Source organism: Erinaceus europaeus, chromosome 11 (assembly GCF_950295315.1).
Source record: "Erinaceus europaeus chromosome 11, mEriEur2.1, whole genome shotgun sequence".
Classification (NCBI taxonomy): Eukaryota; Metazoa; Chordata; class Mammalia; order Eulipotyphla; family Erinaceidae; genus Erinaceus; species Erinaceus europaeus.
This window is the reverse complement of record NC_080172.1, coordinates 15405542-15421810: the sequence shown is the minus strand read 5'-3', so window position 1 is coordinate 15421810 and position 16269 is coordinate 15405542. Positions and strand designations below refer to the sequence as shown.

Genomic DNA, 16269 nt, shown 5'->3' with positions numbered 1-16269 from the left:
GTGAAGCTTTCCCCCTGCAGGTGGAGACTGAGGGCTTGAACCTGGGGATGGTGATTATAGTATTTCAACAATTAATTCATTAATTCTGCCTTTTAGAATAGTTCAATATTAGGGTCCAGGCAGTGGGATACTTGGTAGAGTGAACATGTTACAATGGACAAAGACCTGAGTTCAAGCCCTCTGGTCCCCACCTGCAAAAGTAAAGCTTCATAAGCAGTGCTGCAGGTGTCTCTTTCCTTTCCTGTCTATCTCCCCCTTCCCTAACGCTCTTCCTGTCAGCTTCTATATAATAAATAAAATATCAAAAAAATTCATTGTGAAATGAGAACATAAAGAACTGAGTAGTAGCAGTTTCAAAATAGTTGTGATAGTTTTGATATTGAATCATCTCTTAGAGTACCACCCCTTAATGAGATATATGAGATACAATAGGGCTCCTTCTTCTTTAAAAAAATTTTTTTTGATATTTATTTATTTCCTTTTGTTGTCCTTGTTGTTTTATTGTTGTAGTTCTTGTTGTTGATGTCGTTGTTGGATAGGACAGAGAGAAATGGACATAGGAGGGGAAGACAGAGAGGGGAAGAGAAAGGCAGACACCTGCAGACCTGCTTCACCACTTGTGAAAGGACTCCCCTGCAGGTGGGGAGCCAGGGCTCTAACCAGGACCCATCACCGGTCCTTGTGCTTTTGCACCACGTGCGCTTAACTCGGGGCACTACTGCCCGACTTCAAGACTCTTTCTCCTAACTCCATCAAATTTATACCTCTGGCAAACTAGGAGATAAGTAAAAATTGAATTTAATAGCTTGTAATGAAATAACTTGCATAAGGAACTTTCTCCTTGTTGATTTTCAACAGAAACTAGGTAAAAAGCAGTTCACTGAGATAAATTTGGGAAATTTGAGTTCTAAAAAGACCTACCTCTGCCACAAATTAGTATTTCCTTTTCTTCTTTGGTTTATGACTAAATCAGATATTTAAGTCTTCTCTTAGCTCTATGATTTCTTTTTTAAATTTTTTATCTGGTTGTTCAAAAGCCTTAGAAAATTCCTGATGATATTGTTCTAGGGGTCTTCACTGAACAACAGAGATATTTAAAAAATCTTTTAGGTGTTGGAAACACTGTTTCCACTTACAGCAAGCAAAGGGAATTATGGGACATGAACATAATTCGCATATGGCTGATATCAGCCTGGCATCAAGAGCTTAGGAGAGGCATACGCAAACTCACAAGGGATTTTGGGTAATAGGAAGTTACTTAAATCAGAAGGCGCTCTCTTTGCCTTCTTGCCCTTCACCTAGTTGTCTCACCTCTCCCCTCCCCATGATGCTGTTCCCCACCCCTCCTCCCAGACCTCCAGGTTATAACTGAGCTGGTAAACAATGTTTAAGGACCGTGGCCCATGCCACATAGCTAGCCAATCTTGCCTTCTCTGCTGATTTTACTGTCAGTTTTTATGTACTTAATAAAACTGCCACATTATGTTAAACCCTGAACAATAAAGTCCAACAGAAGTGTTTACTTTTTTTTAAAAAAAAAAAAAACCTATAGGCTCAGAGGTTTCTGATTTCAATTTTTGAAGATTGGGGTTACAGATATAAATCTTAGCAAAAAATATAGGCATACATAATGCTTCTCTAATTATTTTGAATTTTCCCCAGCACCACTGGCAAAATATGAGAAGAATTGTGAAAAAATCTTTTTAAGTACAAGCAGATGAGGTAGTTCACAGTCTAGTAAGATGCTCTGGGGTTTTCCTTATGTCCTTAGGCATTGTTTTATTATTTTATTTTCAGCAATGGAAGTGGGAGTAGACTGCAAACAAGCAGCTTACTGCCAAGGACATGTGAAACCTGTTAGGTTGGTCATTCTGGATCTTATTCAAGAACATACTGTTACTAGGTGAAATTATTTTTATTTCTCTTTAGTGCAGGCCTCAATTTTGATCTAGAAAAAAAGTAAGGGGCTAGGTAGTTAAACACCTGGTTGAGCATACATATTACAATATGCAAGGACTTGGGTTTGAGCCCCATTTCCACTTGCTGGGGAAAATCTTTGTGAGTGGTGAAGCAGTACTGCAGGTGTCTCTCTTTCTCTGTCCCTTTCTGCCCCCCCCCCAATTTCTGGCTGTCTCTATCCAATAAATAAATAAATATTTAAAAAATAAGTTATAAAAATAATATTTTCCTTACTTATAAATCATGAATTCTTCTATAAGCAATAAAATTTCAAATGTCATACTTATAAATGAGACTAGTAAGAATAACAGAGTTATAAAATGAAGCATCATAAAATTTAGTGGTTTAACATAATTTAATTATTTCTCACAATCCCGCAATCTAGACTGGGAAATCCTTAGCTCTGCGTGGTATCCACTTGGCTTGGACTCTGTAAAAAGGTTTGTTTCACCACTCACAGGCCTGGAATCAAAGCAGAGATCCCTGAAATAACTGGAGACTAGATAAGGATGTTTATCCACTTGGTCACTCCGTAAGACTAGCTCCATGTTTCTAAGATTATGGTGATTTTAGGATTGGACTTCTTATATGGTGACTGGACTCTAAGAGAAAGGGGGCTTAGAAAAGCTAGTTCCCTTAAATGTTAGAACCATTTAAGACAACACCACTTCCATTAGTTGCCCGAGCAAGTGCAAAGCTAATCTAGAATTAAAGAGAAGGAAAACAGACCACAGTACTTAATGTGCAGCACCGCACCTATTTAAAAGGAGAAGCACACAGCTTGTGGACATAGCTGGAGAACATGCCACAGAGTGTACTGCGTTTACCTAGATCTCTTCCTCTTTTTTCTTGTGGATGTTACTGAATTTGTTTAAACTATAGCTGGAATTTTTAAATATCAAGAGCAAAAAAGTCACTCTTTTTTTTTTTAATATGGAGAATGATACTTTGCAATATTCATTACAACAGGTTTTAATAATCTTCACAAAATTCAAAGAAACTTGATTTATATTTTTACTCTTCACTCTAAGTGTAAAGAGATGGAATTGCAGGAGAAATGGAAGCCTTCATGCTCAAATATGTTCCCTTATACAGAAGTGGATGTTGCAGAAGTAGGAAATTGTGAAGTCTTCAGCATCGTGCTATGTAAGACTAGCTAGATGAAGTTACATTATTATATACCATACTGACTCCTATTTGTAGGAGATTATAAGGTATCTATGATCCATGACTTCCTCTTTTTTATTCCAATTGATTTTTCTTGCTGATAAATGAATCACTCCTCACATAAGAACTGGTTGATGAATCAGAAAGAAGTCAGTAAGTTTTAATGAACCTAAAAGGAAAGACAAGCTTATCACTGCCAGGGATCAAAATAAAATAGCGGGTAAGGTGGGTGTTCATAGGCCCTAGAATTCTAGTTGGAAATTCAATATACACCCGACAAATTTGAGTGAGAACGGCAGGAAGCAGGGACTTCTCCTCTTAGATCAGGTATAAGACAGGGCTCTCCACTATCAATGTACTCTTGAAAGTCTTGGCCATAGCAAATAGGCAAAAGAAAAAAAAACATGAAGATGGCGGCCTGAGAAGTCGCTAACAGTGAGTGCTCTGATCTCATCGTCGGCAACGGTAGGATTTTCTGCCTTTAGCAGGCCAGTCAATAAGGGGGAACACCAAAGAAGTGATTACAACTTAATTTGGGTTAAGAATTAGAGTAAAGGTGACACGGACTAGCGGGGTGCCAGAATTCCCAGGCAGCGCCGGGCAAGGTGAGTGCGCCGGGCATTGTCCTCCGCCCGCCCAGGAAGGCGGCTCCTCCGCCGGTTGCAGAGCGCGGCAGGCAGAAGACCCGGAGAGAGCACTTTAGCTCGGGGGCTTCCTCTTGGGAGAATCCAGGGTCCACCCCGACCCTGAGGGCGGATCCAAAGACTTCTTGAGTATAGCTCTCATTGGATCAAAGGACTTGGAGCTAGTTTTCATTTTTGAGAAATCCTTTAAAAAAGTCTGGAGGGGGGGGTTTCCCAGAAGATGGCGGACTGAGAAGCGGCTAGCCTTGGAGCTCCGGACACATCTCTTGTAAACAACAGGATTTTCTGCCTTTAGCAGGCCAGCCAATAAGGGGCCATAGCAGTGACAACAAGGAGGTGTCTATAACTTAATTTGGGTTAAGAATTAGAGTAGGGGAAAAAAATTCTTTTTTCTTCCTTTTAATTTTCAAGCATACATCCTTCCCGCCGCCCCCCACCCCCATAAGCAGTGCCTGGGACCAGCTACTAGCAGGATACCCCATACCACCAAACAGGGTGTTTTTTTTTTTTTTTTTAAATTCACTGATACACATTTGGGAAGTTCCTCGCACTGCTCTTTAATTACAACTCTTCTTATCTTCTCCCTTTTCTCTCTCTTATCTCTCTCTATCTCTTTTTTTTTTTTTTAATCTTGTCATACACTTCTTTCTTCTTTGCCTTTCTGAATTTGTGAATTACTTTGGGGAAGAAATCTGACCCAGAGTGGACTCTCTATGTGTGTATCTCTGCTCTAGTTCCCTTTACACTCTTGTTACCCCTAGAATATACACTGGATAGTAGATTTGCATAACTGTCTATTCTTGCTATCCTCTCTTTCTTTTCTCTTTCTTCACTGGGATTTGGTTACTATTTTTTCACGGTCTGGAGAAATTGTTTGGCTAACTGGTAACGATTAAACTCCTTCAATACTTACTTCAGTTGCTACTGTTATTCCAGAGGTTGGTGAGTGCAATTGTCATAAAGGTATTTAGTACAGTGTTACTTGTGCTCAAAACACAACAACTGAGGAACAACAGAGCATAAAAAAAAAACAGAAACACATAAATAAAAAAAAAAATGGGTAGATTAAAAACAAATAAAACTGCTACCCCAATGAATGAAGACAAGAGCCCAGAAGAAACCACAAATCAGTCAGAAGTAACCATAGATAAGAAAAGTATGCAAGCAATAATAAACTTATTAATCACAGAAATGAAAACAACATTGGAGGAAAGGAATGGCAGTATTAGGGAAACAACAGTTGAGACCCCCAAGGAAAATACTGATTATCTTGAGGCAATTAGAGAACTGAAAGCTGAAATAGCTGTAATGAAGAAAGAAGCTGAGGCAAGGGAAAGCAGACTAACAGAAGCAGAAAACAGAATTAGTCAGACAGAGGATGAGTTAGAGAAAACTAAGAAAGAGGTGAAAGAGCTTAAAAAGAGATTGAGAGACACTGAAAACAACAACAGAGACATATGGGATGATCTCAAAAGAAGTAACATTCGTATAATTGGCCTGCCAGAGGAAGAAAGAGAGGAAGGGGAAGAAAACATTCTAGAGGAAATAATACAAGAAAACTTCCCAGACCTGAATAACAGAAAGGATATCAAGGTTCAAGAGGCCCAGAGAGTACCAAACAGAATCAACCCAGACCTGAAGACACCAAGACACATCATAGTCACAATGAGAAGAAGTAAGGATAAAGAAAGGATCCTAAAGGCTGCAAGAGAGAAACAAAAAGTCACATACAGGGGAAAACCCATAAGACTATCTGCAGATTTCTCAACTCAAACTCTAAAAGCCAGAAGGGAGTGGCAAGATATCTATCGAGCCCTGAATGAAAAAGGGTTTCAACCAAGGATAATATATCCTGCTAGACTTTCATTAAAGCTAGATGGAGGGATCAAAACCTTCTTAGACAAACAACAGTTAAAGGAGGCAACTATCACCAAGCCGGCCCTGAAAGAGGTACTAAAAGACCTCTTATAAACAAGAACATCACTATAATACTTGCAATATATCAGCAAATAGGCAAAAGAAAGGAATCAAATAGATACATATTAGAAGAGATGGAGTAAAGCTATTAAACTAATACAATAAGTTGGTTAGTTACAAAATTATCATTAAAAAAAACAGTGGTATTCCTCTATGCAAATCTGAAGAAGAAATCCAAATATTTATTCTCTATTTACAATTGCAGCAAAAGAAAAAAAAACAGTATCTAAGAATAAACTTAGTAAAGTAGGTGAAGAACTTTTAAATGGAAAATTGTGAGTCAATACTGAAGGAAACAGAGAAAGATAAAAAGAACTGGGGAGATATTCCATGCTTATAGCTTGAAAGAATTCACACCCTTAAAATGGCCATACTTTCCAGAACTTTATACAAATTAAATGGAATCCCTATCAAAGTTCCATCTAATTTTTTAAGGCAATAGAACAAAAGCTACGGAAGTTTATCTAGAACTAGAAAATGCAAGCATTTCTAAAGCAATTTTGAAAACAAAAATGGCGTGACTATAAACTATAATAAAACAACTCAGACTGCAACAAAAGTAAATACACAGACCAGTGGAATAGAATTGAAAGTGCAGAAACAAGCTCTCACACCTACAGATAATCAATGACACAAGGGTTTAGAACATTGAATGGATTGAGCAGATTCTTTTCAATAAAAGGGTGCTGGAAAAATTGGGTTGAAACGTGGAGAAGAATGAAAAAGGACAGCCACATTTCACCTTGCATAAGAGTCAATTCCAAGTGGATTCAAGATTGAGATATTAGGCCAGAAACTATCAAATACATAGAAGAAAACTTTGGCACGACAAATAACAGGATGGAATACTATTCAGCTACAAGGAATGAGAAAAATCTCCTTGGCCACAGTTTGAATGGGACTTGAAGCTATCATGCTAAGTGAAATAAGGAAGACAAATACTAGATGATCTCACTTTTCGGAGGGATGTAAATAGAGGAATAAAGAGGACATACACTGGGTGAAACTTAGACTAGATATAGTCTGTAGCAGCAAAGCCATGGAATGAGGGGCAAAAGGTGGTGGGAGCAAGTGGAAGTCGATTGGGGGACATGGTGCAAGATGGTAGAGGTATCAAGTTCCTACCAACTTTTTTTTTTTCTTAAAGGATAGAACAAAAGCTAGAAATTTTTATCTGGAACCAAAAAAAATTACCCAGAAATGCTAATGCAATATCAAGAAAGAAAGGACAGAATTTGAGACATTACACTCCTAGATATCAAACTGTATTACAGGGTCACTGTAATCAAAACTACCTGATAATGGAACAAAAATAGACACACTGACCAGGCCATGCTTAAAAAAGGAAGGACACTGTCCATCTTTGGGAGACTATAGTACAGGGTATATTAATTTACTAGCAGTTCTATTTCTTTGGACTTTTCTTCTTTCTTTTGGACTTCACTGAATTTACTTGAGCTCTTCTATTAAGGATATCAAAACCAAGTGGTAACAGTTAAAATAGAAAGTGGAAAGGGAATGACAATTAGTGGCTACAATCATGTACACGTGCTGAAATAAAATTGCTACTACCACTATGCACACCTAACCTACATCAAAGTGACTAGTTTGAAGAATATTTCTATGAAAATGTAGAAGATTACAAGGTTAATCAAACAACTGAGGCATACCCTAAACTCTGGTGACTGATGGTATCAATTAACCACATCTGTTTACTAAACCTAAAATTCCAAACTAAATAAAAAATCATAATCATTTTAGTTACTAGGCTAAAATAACAACTTAGCTATAAAGAAACTATAAATAACCTTTCCCCCCCTCATAACTAAATGCTAATAATAGATAATAGACAAAACAAAAACTCTGATAATGTTTATCAGAAAAATAAAGAAAATGTTCAAATTTTATTTGTAAAACTAGAAAATTGTGTTTCTGTACAAAATGGGAATTAGTTTTCCTTCTTAATTTTATTATTATTATTATTATCTTCATTCATTTGATAGAGACAACTAGAAGTTGAGAGGGGAGTGGGTGAAAGAAAGGGAGAGGGACCTCCATTATTACCAGTCATTTCTATCAGGAACAACACAATAGACCCCTTTGTGGGCCCCCATAGGACCTTGCCCTCAACCTGATCAACAATGGTAGAGAATGTTCCATCCTCCAAAGGGAGGCTAGGCAATATACTCAATGCTCCCCCTGATTAAGATGGGTCCTGATATTAGGGCAGTTTGGAACATTCCTACTCATGATCTCAGAATGTGAGCTCAGATCTACAGGGATGCAAAGGTCACAGAGGCTTCTAAGCTTAATATGGGCCCCAGAACACATCAAATCAATGGGGTTTACAGTCAACAATATTTATACCCCTTTCCCATATCAGGGAGCTACTCTCTTCCCTGATCCAGCTTTCTGGTAGCTTCTGCCAGCCATGACGTCATCTCCCCAGATAATAATTAGGATCCACCTGCATATCAGATTTCAGGCTCAGGCAAAAACAAAAACAAAATCACTAGTATTTCCACAGGCCCTTTGGAATATAACTAAAATATGCCTACTAGCTATCTACAAAACGGAGACACCCCCCCCCCCAACTCTTCATCTGCACTATTCCCCCCTTTAGGTCCATGATTGGTCAACAATTTGTTTGGCTTTGTATGTTAACTTTCTTTTCAACCTCCAGGTTCCAAATGCTAGCATGATGCTGACCAAACTTCCTGGACAGACAACCCCACCAATATGTCCTGGAGCTCTGCTTCCCCAGAGACCTTCCCCACTAGGGAAAGAGAGAGACAGGCTGGGAGTATGGATCGACCAGTCAACGTCCATGTTCAGCAGGGAAGCAATTACAGAAGCCAGACCTTCCACCTTCTGCATCCCACAATGACCTTGGGTCCATACTCCCAGAGGGTTAAAGAATAGGAAAGCTGTCAGGGGAGGGGATGGGATACAGAGTTCTGTTGGTGGGAACTGTGTGAAGTTGTACCCTTCTTATCCTGTGTTTTTTGTCAGTGTTTCCTTTTTATAAATAAAATTTTTTTAAAAAAAAATCAGGATACAGGGAGTCGGGCTGTAGCACAGCGGGTTAAGCGCAGGTGGTGCAAACCACAAGGACCGGCATAAGGATCCCGGTTTGAACCCCGGCTCCCCACCTGCAGGGGAGTCGCTTCACAGGCGGTGAAGCAGGTCCGCAGGTGTCTATCTTTCTCTCCTCCTCTCTGTCTTCCCCTTCTCTCTCCATTTCTCTCTGTCCTATCCAACAACAACAACAATAATAACTACAACAATAAAAACAAGGGCAACAAAAGGGAATAAATAAATAAAATAAATATTAAAAAAAAAGTTAAAAAAAAAGTTGAAAAAAAAATCAGGATACAAAAAAAAAGAAGAAAGAAAGAAAGGGAAAGAGACATTGCTTCACCACTCGCACAGCTTTCCCCCTGCAGGTAGGGACTGGGGGTTCAAACCTGGATCTTTGCACATTGTAACATACGCGCTCAACCAGGTGCAACACCACCCAACTACTCCCCACCCCCCCAAGGATTTCCTTTCCTCCCTCTGTTCTTTCTTTCCTTCCTTCCTTCATTTTTTTCTTTTCTTTTTATAACAGCACTTATTAGCTCTAGCTCATGGTGGATTAAACCTGGGTCTTTACAGCCTTAGGCATGAAAGTCTCTTTGTAAAACCATTTTGTTATCTACCCTAGCTTGGGATTTGTTTCCTCTTTTTAAATTTTAAGTGAGAATATATTTCTTCTTCTTTCTTTTTATAATACTATCTAATATACCCAAGAAATCTCATCCATTTAAAAATGCAGGTCAAAATGTAACTAAACTATGAGTTCGTTAAGCTATTTTAGGAAAAAGAATTGATTTTTCAGGTTTGGAATTGCACACAAGCTGGGTCTACTTGATAGTGATTAGAACTGTCTTGTTTCTCAAAAATTAAGTGTATATTGTGAGTAAAACACGAACTTCAGAACACCAGTCTGTGTGTGGCCTTTAAATAGTAGGTTTTCATAGAACCTGCAGGTAATGTTGGAGATCGAACTTGGGATTCAGTTATTGAGAACCCACTTTATCCACTGTTGATTTTTTTTAAATTTTATTAGATTTAATTAATTACTTTACTAGGTAGAGATAGCCAGAAATTGAAAGGCATGGCGAGACAGAGACAGAGACAGACATTTGCAGCACAGTTTCACCACTTATGAAGCTTTCCCCACCTGCAGGTGGGGACCGGGAGCTTGAACCCGGGTCCTTGTGCCTTATAACATGTGTGCTCGACCATGTGTGCCACCACGTGGACCCCTCCACTGCTGATTTTAAGGAATGGCTTTTAAAGGTTTCCTTCCATACTTGGAACTTGTGCTTTGAGTAGGAAATATCTGTTTCTTTGCATGTGACCTTTCTGTCTGTCTATGCTTCTGTCTTTTTGTGTCTAAGGTCAGTGACTCTGAGTCTAGGGTATCATATGGCTATGACAGATACAGTGTATGAGTGTCTCTCAACTTGGTCTAGGTACTTAATAAAAAGTTTTTTTTTTTTCTTTTCTCTTTCCTCTACTGGTTCCTAGATTCAGATAAGCCAGAGGAACCTACCATAGTAGCTCTTTCTTACTCAAATTTCTTCTACGCAGATGCAGTTGCTCTAATCTACTAGTCCCTTGTAGGACCTTTGAGCTGCCTATTCACCACCATATGAGCTGAACGACTATGTCTACTGGCAGGAGGTTCTAGAGAACACTGGATACATTGCTTTGGACCAGATTTCCACTTTGAGTTCCAATTTAATTCATTCACAGAATCATTCATCCTTTCATTTTTTTTCTGTTATGTCTTGTTTTTAACTGCTATACATGGAGTTGAAAAGTGGGGGGAGGACAGGCAGTGGCACACCTGGTTAAGTGCACACATTACAGTGCACAAGGAGCCCTGGTCCCCACCTGCAGGGTGGTGAAGTAGGGCTGCAGGTGTCTCTCTGTCTCTTTCCCTCTGTATCTCCTGCTCCCCTCTCAATTTATCTCTGTTTCTATCCAATAATAAAGTAAATAAAATAAAAAAAAGAAAACTGTGGGGGAATATTATTTACAGTGTTTTTTACTGAATAATTTTATTTATTTGTTTATTTATTTATTTATTTTTGCCTTCCAGGGTTATTGCTAGGGCTCAGTGCCTGCGCTAAGAATCCACTGCTCCTGGAGGCCATTTTTCCCTTTTGCTGCCCTTCCTTGTTGTTAATCAGTGTTGTTGTTACTATTATTATTATTGTTGTTGTTGGATAGGACAGAGAAATGGAGAGAGGAGAGGAAGACAGAGAGAGGGAGAGAAAGATAGACACCTGCAGACCTGCTTCACTGCTTGTGAAGCGACTCCCCTGCAGGTGGGGAGCCGGGGTCTCGAACTGGGATCCTTACGCTGGTCCTTGAGCTTTGCGTCAGTTGCGCTTAACACACTGCGCTACAGCCCGGCCCCCTGATTTTTTATTATTGGATAGAGACAGAAATTGAGAAAGGAGGCGGGATAGAGAGGGATAGAGACAGAGAGACACATGAAGTTCCACTTTAGCACTCATGAATTGTTCCCATTGTAAATGCTTAGCCAAGTGTGCCACCACCTGGCACCTTTACTGAATTTTTAAAGACCAAATACAGTGGGGTTACAGCACAAAGATCCAAAAACCACCAACTGTTGGTTGGTATAGTATACAGACATTATTTTTCTAAGACTGTTGAATTTAAGACAAATAAATCAGGGACAGGGAGATAGCACAGTGGTTATGCAGTAAGACTTTCATACATAAGTCTACTAGATTCAAGATTCAATCCCCAGGACCACCATAAGACAGATGAGCAGTGCTAGGGTAAAAAAAAATGATGATGATAAATATGTAATAAAAATAAGACAGGTAAATCATATTAAAGTGGAGGTGAGTTATAGTTGGTTGGTTGCAAAATAAAATATAAAAGACAGGGTCAGAGGAAGAAGCTGAACCTGTTTGGGGAATCATAAAAGTCAAGGAAAATATACTCCAAACAATTTTCTCACAGGGATATCAACAACAGAAATACTTCCCTTTTCAATTTTAATTTACTTCTTTATTTATTTTTATTTTTGATAAAGCCAGAGAGAAATTGAGAGAGGAGATAGAGAGGAAATTGAGAAGTTGAGAGGCAGATAGAGAGGAGAGAGAGTGAGATGCTTGTTGCCCTGCTTATGAAGCTTTTATCACTGCAGGTGGGGACTGGGGGCTTACACCTGAGTCCTTATGCTTAGTGATGTATGTGCTCTGTGAAGGCCACTTTCACAGCCCTTAAATGATTTCTTTTCTTTTTTTTTTTAATTTTAATCTTTATTTATTTGCTGGATAGAAACAGTCAGAAATTGAGAGGGAAGGGGGAGAGAGAGAGAGAGAGAGAGAGAGACACCTGCAGCACTGCTTCATCACTAGTGAAGCTTTCCTCCTGCAGGTGGGGGCCAGGGGCTCGAACCTGGGTCCTTGTACACTGTAACATGTGCACTCACCCAGGTGCGCCACCATCTGGCCCCAAATGATTTATTTTCTACTTATTATAACATAACAGATTTTTCTTCTTCCTGTTAAACCTAGTTTTGTTATCCACTGTTATAATTGTAAGATTTTTGTGGTACACTGATGGTTATTAATGTATTTATCTATTCAGCAAATCTTGAATACACATTTGTAACTCAGTAAATATTCTGCAAGGTTCAGGTAATTTCCAAAATAAATAATAACTACCCCTTGCCTTCATAAAAACCTCCTAATTTATTAAGAAAATGAGTCACACACATCTAAGCAAGTCACCATTCATTTATAGATAAATGCTATAAGGGTTGTTGTGGTAATATGCTTTTAAAAACAGAAATGAGGGTGTGAGTAATTCTTACTTGGTATGGTTAGGTAAAGAGTCAATTCCAAAGGTTTCATAGAAAGGGCAGCATATTGAGTTTCCAGAATTTCCATGAAAGAGAAGACATTTTGTTGGAAATGAAGCCTAAGTGAATTAACTTGTGTGAACTGAGGACACCATCTTTGTTTAGATTACAATTTATTTTGGACGGTGCTGGAGAGTTCATGAGGATTTAGGAGAGTGACTTGACCCTCCCATCTCTTTCTAATTCACATTTCCCAAAATAACTTGCTAAACAATTTGTTTTACCAATACATTATGAGGAGTCCAAAAGAAAGGGTTCCTTACATGATCAAAGGGGACAATGCCTGGCTTTTTTTTTTTTCTTTCTAAAGAATAAATATATAGGCACAGTCAGAATTTAGGATAAGTAGTAACTAATTTGGGGATTAAAAAGGTCAAACCTGGAGACCTTTATATTGCAGACACACTTTTCTTTGGACAATGAGAGAGCTCTTGAATGATTGTAGTGCTAAGGAGCAAGGGGATCCACTTTACAATTAAAAAAATTATAGCTACTTGAGAAAAATGGAATAAAGAAGAGAAAGCATAAAACTAGACCAATCGGAAAAACAAACAAACAAACAACAACAACAACAACACAAACAAGATTCCAAGTCTGAGGTAATGGCTATTAGCTTGCCAAGGAATACAGGAATGAGAAAGCCAGGAAGCCATGATAATTTTTCCCCCAATATTCAGAACTCGATTCATTCTCTGTATATCATAGATAACATGCAAAAAAGCATGGGGGTGACTTATAGAGATGAAATTCATTCACTCATGAGGTCGCGTCCTTCTGCTATTCATATAGACAACATGCCCAGTGGCACTTGCATATAACACAGGATAAAATAAATCTTACCACTGGAATAAGAAGCAATCTATCCCTTCAAAAGAGAACACACATGTAATATTTTATTAATGAAAATGACTTCCAAGATGAATAAAAGCACAGATACTTTCCATAAAAAAGTAGGCTGTCTACAGGGAGCACTGTTTTTTTTTGTTGGAGAATTTTAAGATTGATCATTAGCTTACATAAGTTTCTCTGCCTGCACAGTGATCACAGGCTCATGAGGGGGAACAGTGACTAATGTGACAGACTAATGTGAAACAGTGCCCTATTTGTGCATCAGGAGGAAACCATTTTCACATATTCCTTGTTCCAGCTCAGTGACAAGGTTTTTCTTGCATTAATGTGACTACTCTTCCACAAGGGGCAATATTTACTATGTCCTTAATCGAGTATTAGACATTATTCTTGGGACTTCATATGTGGCATCATTCTACAACTCTGAAGAGCACTAAGAATGCAGAAAATGCCACTCATCTGTTTCATTTTAAATTTGCCAACATTTAAAAAGGAGGTAGTTTCTCATTAGCACAAAAGGTGTCGACCAACCCCAGCTCCAAAGATCCTCCCGCATAATCCGGTCACTCCAGTCATGCATGACATTTGCTTAGTGAGTTTTCTGTATGTACCATACGTGGTTATTGTTCCTAGTTAAGAAAATTCCTAAGAGATTCTAGCAACACCACAAAAGAATCAGATCGTAAAAACCTGTGCTAAGTGAGCATGATTCAAAGGGAAAATATGAGCTGCAGTAAAAGCCAATTTAAGCTGGAAAGTCTTGCACTGTTAAGTAAGCAGACATGTGTAGCCATTTATGAAGCTGTCTGGTCACATATGTTTTTAAACATCTGTCAGCACAATCAGAACTCTATATGGAAAGGAGAGTACTCAAGAGCTTTATGGAAGCTTGCTTCTGATGAAGTCTCAGAAGGTGAAAGAAATGAATAGATCTCACAGGTTATTGCTTTAGTTGAAAGAAAGCTCTTGGTAGCAGTTCTGGAAGGCTGTGAGTCATTTATGTGAACATTAATATCTTAAGAACAAAACCTGGAACCAGAAGTAAAACCAGTAGAGCCTGGAAGAAAGTGAGAGGTCAAAAGTACCAAGAAGCAAGAAAAATAATGCTCTCTAGCTCAATTTATGTCTTCAGAACTGAAAGCTAAGTTCACTTTTTTTTCCCCCGATAAAAAACACTGAGTGATTTTTCCCAATCATTACAAATTCCCATTTACAAAGTGCAAATATAATTGTTTCCAAACCTGCAGCATTTGTTCTTCCTCTGAAGACATCATCATAGGCTTTCCACTGTGGTTTCACCTGGTAGGCATGGATAAACACCACAAACACCACCACCAGGCACATCAGGGGAACAAGAGCTGCGGTGAACAGGGCGGCATAGATGTTTGGGATGAAACACCTAGAAAAGAGGAACAAAGAGAGATATCAAACCATCTCAATACAAATTGTAAATTCTGGATGTAGCATGTCATCATTTTATACTCTCTCTCTCTTTGCACCTAAGTGGTGGCAAAAGCAATTTTTTGTTTGCAAAACTGAAGCTTTGTTTGAGCAAGAGGCTACAGATGATAATCCACTGCTGCAAGAAGCAGGTTCCAAAAGAGGTATTTTCTGAGACGCCTAGGAAACTTCCTAAGAGCTTTCAGCCAAATATATGTGAGAAAAGCACAGCTGGTTTATCTAACTCTGCATAGCTTATTGAGATGAAGGTCATCCCGAGGACTAAAAGGAGCCTGTTTAAGATAAATCTGAGTGTTGAAATCTGTAATTCACAAACCTGGGGTGTTTTTTTTTTTGTGAGTGGATGACAGTTTTGTCATTTTTAAACCACATATTTCCTCAAGAGACATTAATGCTCTTAAAAATGATACTAAGGGAGTCGGGTGGTAGGACACCAGGTTGAGCGCATATCGTATGAAGTACAAGATTTCTGATTCCCCTCCTGCGGTGTGTGGGGGGAATCTCGCTTCACAGTCGATGAAACAGGTCTGCAGGTGTCTATGTTTCTCTTCCCCTGGCTTCCCCTCCTTTCTCAATTTCTCTCTGTCTTATCCAACAACATCATCAATGGCAACGGTAGCAATAAGAACAACAACAAGGGCAACAAAAAATGGCCAACAGGAGCAGTGGATTCGTAATACAGGCACCAAGCCCCAGTGATGATGCTGAAGCAAAAAAAAAAAAAAAAGAAAAGAAAAGAAAAAAAAAAGATAGCTGAGTCAGCTAGATGGCTCACAAGGACTTGCTTTACCGTGTGTACCTTAAAACCCTCACTGTGACGGAGGAAACTTCATTGCTGTGGTATCTTCCTTCTCCCACCTAGACCTCTCCCTTTCTACCTGAAAAGCTAGCTCAGAGTGGTGACGTCCCAGTGATGACAACAATAGAAAGGATGACAATTTTCTACTTAGAAGCTATATTGCACCAATTATATCTGTTATTACTAGAGTTTATTTGGAACAATGAAGTCCAAGGTAAGTGGACGTTATTTACTTACGTTTGGTAAAACAAACAAACAAAGAATTTGGCTTTAGAGATGGAACTACAATGGTGGGTAGACAGCAAAATGGTTATGCAAAAAGACTCTAAAGCCTGAGGCTCCAAAGTCCCAGGTTTAATCCCTCTCACTACCATAAACCAGAGCTGAGTGGTAATCTGGTAAAACAAACAAACAAAATAAGATGTGACTGCAAATTTTAAGGTGCTGGTTATAAAATT

At 38.8% G+C, this 16269-nt stretch overlaps 1 protein-coding gene across 1 annotated transcript in view; it reads right to left on the bottom strand.

Moving 5' to 3' along the window:
- Positions 1-16269, bottom strand: part of ADGRV1 (adhesion G protein-coupled receptor V1) — a 561037-nt gene that overhangs the window by 82855 nt on the left and 461913 nt on the right. Inside the window, exon 86 of the mRNA XM_016186350.2 lies at positions 14793-14950. Coding sequence (XP_016041836.2) covers positions 14793-14950 — 158 coding nt within the window. The remainder of the gene's footprint in view (positions 1-14792; positions 14951-16269) is intronic.